Source organism: Globicephala melas, chromosome 17 (assembly GCF_963455315.2).
Source record: "Globicephala melas chromosome 17, mGloMel1.2, whole genome shotgun sequence".
Lineage (NCBI taxonomy): Eukaryota > Metazoa > Chordata > Mammalia > Artiodactyla > Delphinidae > Globicephala > Globicephala melas.
Genome location: NC_083330.1, coordinates 13,204,189 through 13,218,719, shown reverse-complemented (window position 1 = coordinate 13,218,719; position 14,531 = coordinate 13,204,189). Strand labels below are relative to the sequence as shown.

At 38.8% G+C, this 14,531-nt stretch overlaps 1 protein-coding gene across 4 annotated transcripts in view; it reads right to left on the bottom strand.

Annotated features, from left to right (window-relative positions):
* PREX2 (phosphatidylinositol-3,4,5-trisphosphate dependent Rac exchange factor 2) overlaps window positions 1–14,531 on the bottom strand; it is a 288,710-nt gene that overhangs the window by 201,836 nt on the left and 72,343 nt on the right. For 3 of the 4 annotated variants that reach the window (XR_009559575.2, XM_060287422.2, XM_030859603.3), the window contains exons 2-5: window positions 9,902–9,973; window positions 8,652–8,774; window positions 6,250–6,354; window positions 1,785–1,886 (exon numbers count right to left, since the gene is read on the bottom strand). Coding sequence is in view for 3 of the 4 variants with exons in the window: in XM_060287422.2 (XP_060143405.1) it covers window positions 1,785–1,886; window positions 6,250–6,354; window positions 8,652–8,774; window positions 9,902–9,973 (402 nt within the window). In the remaining variant the exon portion in view is untranslated. Of the gene's footprint in view, window positions 1–1,784; window positions 1,887–6,249; window positions 6,355–8,651; window positions 8,775–9,901; window positions 9,974–14,132; window positions 14,465–14,531 lie in introns of those variants that run through there. The other variant, XM_060287423.1, reaches the window with a different exon arrangement.

Below are 14,531 nucleotides of genomic sequence, written 5' to 3'. Positions count from 1 at the left end.
AAATAAAACCATTGCAGATCATCCCAGAATACCAGCTCAATTTTTCAGCCAATGGTACAACAAAGAAAACCATCAACACCAATATATCTACTACACAAGTAGTTTTCTCGTGTTTCTTTGTGAAGATAATCTTCCAAAAAAAGGGAAAAGATGTCATTCCTCCACTTCTTGAAGATGCTCTGAATCGACCTCTTTCTTCCTAAGCAAGGATATGTCCATGTTCCTATCTGTGAGGTCACCTGAGGTCATCCTTCACCAGAAAGGAGTTAATTTAGAACAACCACTTAACTTGATATATTTCTCTTAATATCACTATCCTTCTGACTCTTAAAACAAACAAACCCTCGGGATTCCAAAATCAGGGCTAGGAATAACTGGAGTGATGAGAACGCATGTAATCTGAGTCACCAAGTCAGAGGTCTGAAGGGACTCCCAGAAAGATGGGAGTCACATTTGCACCAATCTTCCCATGCCAAAGCTCTGCAGACCTGGACATCCCTGTGCCAGCTTCTCTCTACATGAGCTAACCAAGCAACTTTAACTTGTTTTTTTAATAAGAAGAAATCCTTTCCAAAGTAAATTTTCACTGAGACCTAATTTATGCAACTGACAAAACCTGTAGTGAAAAAATGCATTTTAGTTCAAATTCATAACATTTAGTTCTCAAAAAGTAAATCAGTAAGAACACCAGTTAGTATGTCCATAACATTTCTGAGGTTTTTTTTAAATTTAGAAGCTAAGAAGTAGTTAATATATTAATATATTAAAAGAATCAAATATACATGAGTAATAATGGCTAACATTTATGGAGTACATACTATGCTAAATGATGTGTATAAAACACCTCAATTAATTATTAGGTACTCCTTTATGTATATGCATACACATGTACACACAGAGATATACATATGCATATGTATATACATTCTTTTAGATATATGTTATGATTTCATCATGTCATCATCATCTTTTCTGTTTCATAAATAAAGCCCATGACTTTAAGAGGTTAGATGACGAGCTCAGTCATGCAGCTAGTAAGCAGAATGCATAGGATTTGAACTCAGAACTCAAGTGTTCAACCACCACCCCAAACTGTCAGATGCTACATTTCCAAAAAACATCCTTTCCAGAACGGCTGTTCTAATCTATTCATAGACCCTTGCAGTATAAGCAGTAATTAGTATATTATAATATGTTTCTCATAATAAAACTTTTGGTCATTGTAATGAGGCGATGGACCTACGACCGTAAGGCATTTCCTGTTTTCCAGAGGCAGTGTTGTCTTAGCACTGTCTTTCCACTTTCCATCATTTATTATCCCATGTGACCCACACCATTCCCTGTAATAATGATTTAAAAACCAGGCTCTGAAATTATGTAACTTGGCCTTAACTTCATTAGTATCAAGAAGTCACCAATGTTTGGGGAAATGAAAAAAATATATACCAACAGCAAATTTACTTAAGATAAGGAACCCTGTAGACAAAGCGCTATATAAACTGATCATAATGTACTTAATGGGATCTATCTTGAAACGAATGCATTTACGCTGAAGGAAACTCAAACAAGCATATTTTTTGCAAAGAGCACTAAAAGTGTTTTCCGAGGACATTTGCTTCCCACTCTCTATATAAATTACTGACAAAATAGCTATTTTTCCCAATAACTATAGTTGCCTTTTCTTTGGAATGTCACACTATTTAAAAGAAAAAATTTTTAAAGATCATCAGCAAAAATATGCAGGTACAAGGGAAATGCAACAATGAAGTAAACACATAAAGTACCTTCAAAAGGAGAGGGTACTTGCATATTCTTTGTATTGGTGTTACTAAGTATCCTTCCAGGGGGACATCTGTGTTCTTCCGTCCTCCAAGTAGCATGCAGTTCTGGGGGGAAATAAAGACAATTATGTACATTTTTAAGCCTGAGGTGGTGAAACTTTCTTCTATCATAAACTTCTCTGCTGAAAACCTGTGAAAGCATGTCTCTATATAGCTTCTCTCTCTGAGAAAAGCACATTCAGTCACAAAGAAAGTTTACAGGAGAAAAAGGAAATACTTTTGCCTTTCAGATTAGTTACCGACCAAAATGTGTTTTGAATCTTTCTCTTGAAAATGAATTCACATATATTCACCTGAGTATGGTCTGAGGAAAAAGAGATAGAGATGGAGGAATGAATTAATGGATAGATGGATGAATGGATGGATGGATGTACTGATGAAAGAATGTACTGACGGATGAATAAATAGATGTACACATATGTACATACATCCCGCTTATAGGGGGAGGTCATGTGGTGTTGCAGAAGATCAGGACTGAGGACAACTGGGTTCTACCCATGCTCTGCCACTGGCCAGTGATGCAACTTGGACGGATTTCAAAATTCTAATTTTCCTCTCTGTACAACTGGCCTGTTTTAATCCAGTGATCTCTAAGTCGCTTCAAGCTATAATACCTCACCAATGACACTGGCCAGGCAGTCTCAGGGAAGGATGTCAGATATGATCTCTACAGAGCCAAGATGGAAGGAGAAAACTCAAAATCAGCAATCACAGTGAGATGAAATAGAAGCAGCTTCCATTTACTGAAAGTTAATAGTCAAGGGAATCGACTCTGATAAATACAGGCTTGATCCTCTGAAACATCAGGTCTTTATTCTGTGGTTTAAGCAGCAATGCAAAAATAAAATTCAAATAAAGATGTTAAAAACAATTTTTTAATTAAAAAACTTTAAAAAACAGATTTTTTTCTTTGGCCACGCCACGCGGTTTGTGGGATCTTAGTTCTCTGACCAGGATCGAACCCGGGCCCTCGGCAGTGAAAGCTCCAAGCCCTGACTACTGGACCGCCAGGGAATTCCCTAAAATAACAGACTGGAGACTTATGTCAAAACCTGTTTCTGCAGTGCCTATCAGGGTGACTGGCACAGAGGAAGCCGATAATAAATATTTGACTAAGGAAGAAAAGAGCTCTTCAAACATCATACTGATAATTTATAACCTTTATACCACTATTTTTTAAAATACTGTCCTACATTCCTTGAGAGGAGAGACCGAGTGCTGAGTGGGAAAGGAAGCAAAAGGAAGAGTGATGCAAGCAGACCAGCCCCCCACCGCCCTGAGCAACTGAGTTCAGCTCCAATTTGTTCAACCAACTCGGCAAAACCAGCACCATGACTTTCACTTCACCAGAAACCTTAGAAGACACAGCAGCAAAGAAGTGTCTCATTCAAACATGCTCTTTGGGGGTTTCAACCCCTACTGCAATCAGCTCATCAAAATACTCTTTCCACCTGTGTGGTACTGTCCCCAGAGGAACCCTATGTAACACAACTATCTACATCCCGTTCTATTTCCAGTGATGTTTCAGTGTCACCGTATGAGTGAGCACCCCTTATAAATGCGGCCACCCCGTCTACCTAGCCCTGGGCTGAAGCACCCTGCGGAACACATGACTGTCTAACCCATTTTTATTTCCTTGTCTATTAGTACTGAATAGATTACAAACTCTCTTCATAACAGCCACTTTATTTCTTTCACTTTTACTGGAGTATAGTTAATTTACAATGTTGTGTTAGTTTCTGCCGTACAGCAAAGTGAATCAGTTATACATATACATGTATCCACTCTTTTGTAGATTCTTTTCCCGTATAGGTCATTACAGAGTATTGAGTAGAGTTCCCTGTGCTATACAGTAGGTCCTTATTAGACTGGCTTATGAGAGCCAGCTTTCTCCTTATGTAGACAGACAGAATGTTCCCTAAATAAGCTGCTAGAGATTCCACTGATCCTACAAACTTACTCAGGTGACAGTATATGCAAGTAACCAAAAATATAATATCATCACCCCAAATATGTAAATCCTTAATGTTTTTCAAAGGGTCATTGTTATTATCCCCATTTTATGAGTAAGGAAAATGACATCAGACATGTAATGAATTTCCTCCAGTCATCCAGCTAATTAGTGGCCACTTAGTGCCAAGGCAAGAACTATAAAAGCCAGGGTCTTCCTACCAGACTATGCTGTAGGATCTTGTAAAAACCAGCACTCTGGAATTGTGACATGTATTTAGTGGAGAGCCAGCTCCGCTGAGAACAGAGTGCCCTCAGTAAGACAGCAAAGTTCTGATAGTTCAAAGAGAGCCCCGTTGGTCCCAGGGGCACAGGAACTTCCTCTGGCCATGGCAGAGAGAAGAGATGAGTAAATTCTCTTCTCTCAAACAACTGTTATACTGAGCAAAATTTTTAAAAAACAACAATTTAAGGGCTCTGGTAATCAACTGAAGTCAAACAACAAACTGAGAAATGTTTATTCATGAAAAACTGCTGAACTTCAGATAAGAACAGGGGAGTTGGTGGCATTCTTGCCTGGGCTCCTCCCATCCTGCCCCTACATGCCCCCAGCCCCAGGGCCATCCTCAGCTCATCCTGCATGGTAGCCCTGTCACAGTAGCCCTGGCCCTGCAAACCTGCTACCAGAGGGGACTGCAGAGGGCAAAAATCCCACACCCAGGAGTGTTGTCAATAAAATTAGCACACTGCCCGAGAAAAATGGGGAGCGTTCACATTTCTGCTAGCCTGAGATTGCAGTCCGGGGCAAACGTCAGACTATGCACGTGCAGAGAGGACCTGAGATGGCCCCAGGAGAAAAAAAACCCAGATCTGACTTGAAACCTGCCTGGCCTGTGAATGTGTCGCCCGCGACACTCACACACAGACCCACAAATCATATGGGTTATGATGTTCGATCACCTCTTTCAAATCCCCAGCTGACCACTAAGTTAACCAGTCAGAGGAGTGACCCCTAAAAAGAAAGGCTAAGTTATAAAACAAAAACTGAGCAGACATAGCAGCAGCTGCGCATACAAAAGACACAGATTCTCAAATTAAATCCAGGCAAGTTCCTGAAAACAAAACCAACAAAAAACAATAACCAACCTGAGGGAAATAAACTTCCTAAGTTAAGATGCATATTGTAGTCCCTAGAGCAATTACAAAAAAAAAAAAAAAAACTAAACATGAACTTACTCTGATCCAGCAATTCTACTCTTAGTATTTACCCAAGAGAATGAAAATGTATGTCCACACACAGACTTGTACATGAATATTCATAACAGCATTCTTCAGAATTGCCCAAACTTGAAATTTCCTGACTTCACTAAGAAATCTCTCTCTGAAATGACATCTCATATGTAGGATCTTCAAGGTCCATCATTATCATAGTCAATTGTTGACCCAATGTTCATAAACCGGCAAATGGATAAACAAAATACAATGGAATATTATTCAGCAATAGAAGTGAATAGAATGTGGATACATGCTACAACAAGGATGAACCTCACAATCATTTTACTCAGTAAAAGAAGCCAGGCATCAAAAGATTATATTGTACAAATCCATTTACATGAAATCTCCAACAAAGGCAAACCTATAGAGATGGAAAGCAGATCAATGATTGCCTGGAGCTAATGGTTCGAGTGGAAAAGAGCTGTAAATGGGCATTTTATTTTTCATTTTAAATGAGCTGATCCAGGCTCTAAAACTGGATCATGGAGATGTCTGTTCCACTCCACAATTCGTTAAATATCACTGAATTCTATTTGCAGTGTGGTTCTCACTGGCAATTACAATGTCCAAGAAACTGCCACGCTATGCGTTTATTTGTACGATCCTGAAGAAATTAAATACAGATTCTTGCGCTTTTTACGAACACTGAATATGGAATGTATGTAGGAGAAAAGTCAATCTTGAAAATTCTTTTCTACCATCCCCATGATGCATTTCCTTCCTGTCACTGCCCTACTTAGAGCTCTCTTAGCAGAAGTAAATGAAGCTCTAGGGAGCTGAGGGATATAAAAGCAACTGTGAACTCTGGCATAAATGTCTTCGCTCACTAAGAACCTGCGGTTTCACAACTCATAATCAACCAGGAGAGGGCATGACAGTGTTTCCCCAGAAACAAGCTTCTCCCAACTCTCACTTCTTTTCATTTCGTTCATTTCATGTGTGTGTGTGTGTGTGTGTGTGTGTGTGTGTGTGTGTGATTTTAAGAGCATATATAGAGAGAAATATAGTTGATTTACAGTCTCACTTCTTACATTTCTCAAATGACTCTCTAGCTTCCTAGCAGGGATATGTTAAAAACAGATGTCATACAAGCACTTTTTACACCACACGGATGTTATTCCTTGGCTCTCAGCGGGGCTATCAACAAATAACAGCATACAGTGATATGTAAATATATACTTACCAAAAGAAATGTCCGGATTGTTCTTATTTTGTTAAGTTCAAAAAGCAATTTCTGTGCCTTCTCGTGATTACTACAATATTCGTCGTAGATACGAAACTTGTCTTTCTGTGAATTCAAGTAAGAATAAGTTAGTCATTTTATTAGCCATTTTGAAATATTAAGTGTGATTTTATGCACAACCTTTATTAAGTGTTTACTATGTTTCAAGAGCTATACTATGTGTATATATAAGTATGTTTAATTTATTTTCCCTGATCTATGAAGAATGGTCTAGGAAAGGAGATAGACTTATATTAATTACAATCCAATATGATGTATGCAATAAAAATTAAATGAACGACGTGGTAGCAGATTACAGAGAAGAGAGTACTTAGCTTTGCTGGGAGGATTCAGACACAGCTTTAAAAAAGATGTCATATGTGGGCAAGATACAGAGACATAAATCCATGATTCCCTAGCAGGGAGGGGGAAGAAAGTATTTTTGGTGGAGGGCAAGTGCCAGATCATAGAGCAATAGGACATAGTACCCTGCAGGTCATATGCACCAAGCTGGACAGTTGTGTTTAAGAAGGACACTGACAAAGTGGAGAACAGTCAGCAACAAGCGACTGAGATAATGACAGACCCTGAAGATATTCCATCTGAGAGGTCATCTCAGAGAGAGATATTTGTTAGTATATAAAAGGAACGGTAGCTACTTCAAATAGCTGTCCTATTTATTGTAAAGGATTTACAACTCTTTGTAGCTCCAAAACACAATACTAGGACCACTGGGTGGAAATTGCAAGGGGCATGATGGGCAGTGATAGGCAGATTCAGGATTAATATAGAGATTTTCTAACAATTCGAGCTGTAACTAAAAGGGATCAAGTAAAAACAAGATCAACAACCTTCACAGATCCTACAGAAGGGATTCTTTCATAAAAGGAGAAATTTCACACCATCTTGATCCCTAAAGCTTCCTTCCATCTGTAAGATTTTCTCCAAGTATCTATGATCAATATCTATCAAATATCCCAGTAAATATATCCCAGTGAAAGAGGCAGACACAGAAAATGTAGTGACTGAATAGTGGAACAGAAGTGCGTCCTCTAAAATTTCAAAGACGTGTATCTAGAAACACTGAGTGCTATTTTATACAGCCAGTAGAAAATGTATTGAATTACTTATTTCAAGAGATGGGATAACAGAAGAAAACAAACTTCAGAAACAGTTTAACTAAATTCATGGCTGACAGATTCATAGTGTGTTACTGAGGAAATGGATGTCAGGGTGCAAGATTCCCATGTGCAGCCCGGCACTGAGATAGCAACTACTCCAGCTGGCGGGAGATGTGCATTCTTTCATGAAAGGGAACAGTCTGGATTAAGTGGATACAACACACGTGGTTTATAGTTTTGCCCAACGAAACCTTGATCTTCCTATACCCAAGGAGTCTCTCCCTTTAATATAATTATTTTTATGGACTATTTTCTGATTCTAAAAATAACATTTACAGAGTCTGCTCACCACATACAGAAATATAGATCTAGAAACTCCGTATCATTACTTTATAAAAGACTGGAAATCAAAAATAAATGAAAATTGATTTATATGACAAAATACTCCTATACATTTTTAAATAAAACACTAATTGCATAGCATTTTGATAAGTAAATGGATTCAAATTGGTATTCTGAAAATTAGCATCAGCAGAGTGGTAGAAATAGCAGCATCATTTTTCCTTTGTCAGTATGAATGCCCTTTAGCTCTGAAAACGATTTTCACCGTACCGGTGGCTTTGTACCTTGCAAATCAATTGCATAAATAATTTCAGCTATCATGTGCAAAGGGATGAAAATGATCATACAAGCACGACATATAATTTGAAATAACCAAGTACTGGCTTGTTCTTCTTCAGCACTGTTCAGTACAAGCCTCTGAGAAAAATTCAGATGCAGGCATATGTGTACCTAGAGGGACCAGGTCTGTTCACCTCCAGGTTAGTCACAAGTCAATTAACAAGGGAATGTTTTGACTAATAAAAGGCTCATCGCAGCATTGTAAAAGTAAGGATTTTCTGCCTCAAAAGAGAAATGCTCTATGTTTGAGGGAAACATAAAAATCCATTCATTATGAAACAGCCTGAATATTCATTAGAATTCAAAGCTACAGAGGATGCAAAAAACTAACTCGTTGGGAAAAAGAAAAGCCTGTTTATTCTTCGCTGAATAAAATGGATGATGTGAGGCCCTCTCCCCTTTTCTGGCTCTAAGTGGAAGATTTCATTGGCCTTAAAAGACCCCAAACTTTTGGTGTCAGATTTTGCTTCTAATGCTGAATTCCCACATACTACTGTGCCAGAAGTGAAACTGGAAATTTTAGGGGGAAAAGCTTTTAAAATAAACAGAAATTGATCCTACGAAGTGAAGAAAGCAGGTTCCCACTTCTTGCTGAGCATTAGGTTCTGGATGTAAACATTCCTCCACGACTTTTAAGAATTCTTTATGTACTGCAAGGATATCTTCAATGTTTGAGAACAGCATCTGTAAATAAATGTGTAAGTGCAATAGTGAAGCAAGTTTTTAAAAACTTCTATGGGAGTGGAGTATTTTCTCTCCAAGTTGAAAACGTCGGTGGAGAGCTGTCCTTCCCACCCCCCCACCCCCCGGGCCGGCAGAGCACCCATTCTGTCTGGACATCCTCTCCCCTCCCACACAATTCTGGGAACCAGGAACCTAGTCCCGGCTCTCAGGACAAACCTGAGTAACTGAACCCAAGCATGGTCGTTGTCCCACCCAACTAAGGACAGCGGACTGCAGGTAAAACAGCGCGGGCAGAATGGCTGGCAGGCTCTGGGGGAAGGGCTTCTTTGCCCATAGAAGTCCCTGCTATGGGAATCAAAGTACCTTCATGTCCCTTTGAGTAACAGGTGTCTTTTGCTTGCAACCAAAAGCACCCAAACTAAAACACTCCATGGTAAGGAGAATGTAAACGTTACTATTGAATTTAATGGGAAACAGATGTGCCTATAAAATCCTTGGGAATTATTTTCCGTAAAATAAAACAGCAAGTTGGCATCCAAAATAAATATCAATGATGATTTATACAATTTCAATGAATAATGACTAGAGCACAATTAATTTTCATTTACCATCCCCCCCCCTTTTTTCCCCCAAACTCTTCACAATTTTCCTTCCCTACAGTTTAAAAGGAAATGTTTATACATTTGTGAGCTGAAGATACTGTGTGGACGTTTTCTGCCCCAGTGGACCCTCCAAATCGTTTGCTCTCCAGGGGTCAGAGACTGGAAGCCGCATGTACCCGCATCCTGCCGCCCAGGCCCTCTAGCAATCCCCTCACACATGGTTCAGCTCCTTTCCCCTCCAGAGACATGAAGGTTCTTGGACTTGGGGTTATCTTTTTCCTCCTTTCAAACGTTTCCAAGGTCTTGGCAAAAATTCCTCTCTGTCTTCTACACCATCCTCATAACCCCCGTTTCTTTTCCCAAACCCTAGCTTCCCTTTTTCTCATTGCTGGCCACACAATGACTGGTGACTGGTACAGAACTTATCCCGGAAGTGGAGACAAGTTGACGAGCCCTGAGGCAACATCCCACGGGTAACATTTCATCTGAGTGGACCTTGTGCTGGGGTCGAGGGCACCTCCTCACCTTCACCGTTTCTTCTGTTACATTTTTGTCAAGTTTCGACGCAGCGCACTGGTTCATCCGGTGTAAGAATGCCTGCAGAAAGCAGGAAAAGATACTATGAAGGCAACATTGGACTAATCAAATGAGTGTTGATCTGAATTAATTGTTTTTTATAAGAAACCAAAGTTTAAAAATCCAATAACTGTCGAGTGTTACAGTTTTGTTGTATAAGGCAGAAATCTTGTGCATTGCTTCTCCTACCTGGGAATTAAATATGCTTTATAGTTTGGGGACAGGACCAAAAGTGATCACGTAGATATGAATTAAACGTATCCACCAAGATCTCAAAGTTCTGCGGTAAAACACACAGAGTCAAATGTTTCCTAAACTTCTAAGTCTTGTGAAGCACAAAAGACCAAAATCTAGCCCCAAATGGGATTTCTAATACAAACAAAAGGGCCAGAAATTCTAAAGGGAGCCCTTTAGAAGTGAGAGAAATTGAGGAAGTTAGGGAGGAAGGGAGAAAGAAAGGGACCTTCAAGAAGGAATGGAAGAATTTCCCATCCCCTCTTGCCCCATTCAAGTTTTAGGAAGCCAGAATTTGTATTTCTGGGAACAGGTCTGAGCTCTCCACAGCCCTATGGTAGGCAAATGAGTTCATTTGTATTTCAAAGATCTGGACTCTTCCTGATGGCCATTAAGCCCATGACTAAATAAGCTATTAATTTAGCAAAGAAAAAAAGGATTAAAAGAGTTATTTATACTGAGCCTTAAAAGAGAAAGTTTAGAAGGAAAAAAAGACGAGACTTTCTATCCAGCAAATACAAGACGTTGTCCTCAAGACAACGTCCACTAACTACCTAGTGACCACGTGAGATCATCCCTTCCCTTGTCTGTCTTAAGAACTCCAGCCACTACCTGCCAAGTCAGGGCACACAGAAGCTTGAAGCAATCTCAAGATACGGCATCAAACAAATGAAAATTAATGTAAGAATTTCATTAAAAAAAAAGTTCATTTTTGACATGCTATATTTACAAAGATTTAAAAGATTAACAAAACCCAGGATTGTGCATAATATTCCAAAATTATCACCCTCAAGACATTGCTAATAACAGTATAAAACGGCACAACACTTTTAAGGACAACTTACAATATATCTCAAATTTTTAAGTGGGCCTTCCCTTTAACCCAGTAATTCTACTTCTGGGAATTTATCCTAAGAAAATATTCAGACAAGGGGTTTCAGTGTATTGATTACAAAAGTGGAAACCACCTAAATGCCCATAATTAATGGGATCATTTCATATACTATGGTACATGCAAACTACAGAGTATAATCATAAATGGAATGGGATGAAAATTATATATACATATGTGTGTATACAACAGATGTCTATAAAATACTGTTTGGCAAAAAAAATTACTAAACAGCATACTGGATGTGTGCATACCTATACATACACACTTCCGTGTATATATACATATATATATATACACACACACAACTGTATATGTGTGTACATATACGAATATTACACATGTATATAATATATACATATATACACATGGGTAATGCCAGTGTGCGTTCATACTAAGAAAAAATATGTAGCATATACCAAAATGCAAACAGTGACTACCTCCAGGTGATAGGAAGATGACCTCTGTACACTTTCTTTTTGTCAGACTATCTGGCTGTGTGCATGTTGTAACTTTTGTAAAGAAAAATAACAATATTATTTAAAGGAAACAAAACAAATGGGCCACAGATCTCACTCCTAGCTTTAGCTTCAGCACCATCTTGATTCCTGATTCAATGGGTTCACATTTCAGATTCCATAACTACAAAGCCACATCAGTACTGACAGCCTCAAATGAATGAAAGAATTCAGCTGAATTAAATAAAATAAATATGGAAGTACTGGATGTCGCCTTAACTTTTTTATTGGAAACGTGATACAATCTTTTGAAATATTATCTAAAGTTAGGTATAATTTGCAATGGAGAGAGATTTTCGAATTTTCTGACTTTAAGTGCCCATTTTAATTAGTGTTAGTCTAATTTTTAATTTTAGTTTTGTTTTTCTGGAATAGTTTTCCATATACCTATACTAAAAATGCTCCTTAGCTCTTTCTGTTTAGTCTTAAAACAGCACCGTTGCTTTGGTTGCCCAGTTTACATTTCGTATTAACCACGTAGGAAACAACCTCTCATGCAAGCAAAACTTAAACTTCACTTCTACATGTATAAACCTTATCTTCATAAACTGAACTCAGTCACATTCTGAAACCAACAAATTGAAGACAGGAGGTAGTGAAAATGAATCAAACTAGGAGGTAGAAGGAAACACACAAGCTAATAAAGTAAACTCTATCTTTATCTGACTTTTTATCTTCAATCCTCCGTGACAATAGGGAACTTTTTGTTTAACTGCATAGGAAAGAAAACCTGGAACTTCTTAGCATTTCTAACCAAGCATTTATTTTTCCCAAGAGCCTCATTTTATACAACAGTGAAGGCAGATTTAAGACAGTTTGCCCAGAGGGCAAAATCATGAAAACTGTTTGACATTTTTTACAAAATGTGTAAGTCTTCCTCTCTGAAGATAAACAACGTGTTCTCAGAATCATCCTTTAACAACCAGAATCTACAGAGTCCTTTCAGACTTTGGTAACTGGGGCATTTAATCTTTCTCCTATCAATCAAGGAAGCATTAATACCCTAGTCACAAAAACACATGAGATTTAATATGTTGTTTTATCTCTGTACTCATTCATTCTCCCTGGTTCAGAATTTCATCAGAATTATATCATCTTCATTCTGATACAAATATATGGAAAATAAGTACCAGAAAATGGCTTTTAATGCCCGTGGTTCTCAAACTTTTCACTGTGTATGAGACTTGGAGAGCTTCTTCAAATGCAGATTCCCCAGCCCTGTCCCCAGAAGGCCTGATTCAGCAGATTGGTTTAGGACCCAGAAATCTGCATTTTGAGCAAGTTCCCTAATACACTTGGTCCAGAGACCACAGTCTGATGATCTTTATGTTTATTCTTCCAAAGACTAAAGAAACAGACTGGGAAACAAATAAGTAAGACTCAATGGGAAAAACGGGTTCACTTATTTCACCCTGACTTTCAACTCCAGGTCATACTCCCTCTACGTACAGTACCCTCTCGCTCAGCCACTTGGAGTTCCTGATACCTCACCAGAGGACCCTCCTCCCAACAATGAAAATCACAAGCTGGGCTGTGTAAACAGGTGATAATAATCTCTGAAGGCTTGTGAGATGCAGAGACAGGTGAGCCAGGTAAGACAGCCTAGGTCACCTTTGGAGGAAGGGACCTCCAGCTTGCAGGTGTGTAGTTAGCACAGCACACACTCAGCAAACCAGCGCTCCCCTGACGATGATGCTGCACGGTGTACTCCCAGATATCACTCTAGTCGTGGGCTGCTTTCTTCCCATTCAGAGAGCTCACCTCACCTTCTCTTCAATTTGGTCCACGTTGTTTTCCTCTCAGCAAGAGTTTGATAACATGTATTAAATGTGATACATTAGTTAAAGTTTGAGAAAGCCAAAAATGTCACAAGTTTGCTACCAAGAAATCAAAAGAAGGAAGAAAACTCTTTCAGATATAATAGGGAGATGACAGCAATCCCCTTTGGCCTTGTCTGTCCATCTGGGCCACTACCAGCTCAAAAGTCAAGTCCATGATGAGTTTTATTCTCAGAAGGCATTTGCTTATCTTATAATTTCAGTGTACTAAATGATAATCTTCCTCAACTCATTTTTGTCCTTCCCACTCTTTTCATCAGTCAGGCACACACAGATCACTCTCAAATATCGCACAGATTTTAACAGTTCGCACTTTTAATTCTAGATACCTGATGCCAATCTGAATTTCATATCACACAGGGATTAAACCTTATTACTCCTATAAATATTCTACATTCAGAATGATTTTAGCAGCAACTGTCACCTTGAAACTGTGGCTATTTAATATCAATAGAGATGGATAAATTTTACATATGAAGGATTTAAGAGGAGCCGCCCTATTGCAGGAAAAAGTGTACTCATTTCATGAAAATACGTGGAAAAAATAAGAGTAAATATTTTCCTTTTACCTCTTGAACTTAAAACAATATTATGACATCAAAATTCTTTGGAAGACAGTGTTTTGTTTTGACTTCCTGAGAAAAAAACAAAGTCCTATTAAGTGAAAAAGGCTTGTCATTTGAGTTTGCCTTGAATACCTGGTTGATCATGGCGCCATTTCATTGGAATGGAGAAGTCGAAATGAGGAGTAATTGTTGGAGTGGGAGGGTCAGCTTGTCCTGGCCATGTTGAATTTGAGATGCCTACTGGACACCACTGTAGAGATCTCAAGTAGGGAGGTAGCTGTACTGATCCTGGTTTCTGAGGGGAGTTCAAGGCTGAAGTTAAAGAGTTGAATGTCCCTGGCACAAAGACATAACTCAGGGAAAGTGTTCATAACTCAGGGAAGAGAGAAGAGACAGCTGGCCCCAGTTCATTGGAGAAAGTATATAGATAGAGAAGAAAAAAAAGCCCCAGGACATAACCTTGGGGGCACTCCAACATTTAGAGGTCAAGCAGAAGAAGAGAAACTAAAGAAGTCAGTAAGGTAGGAAGGA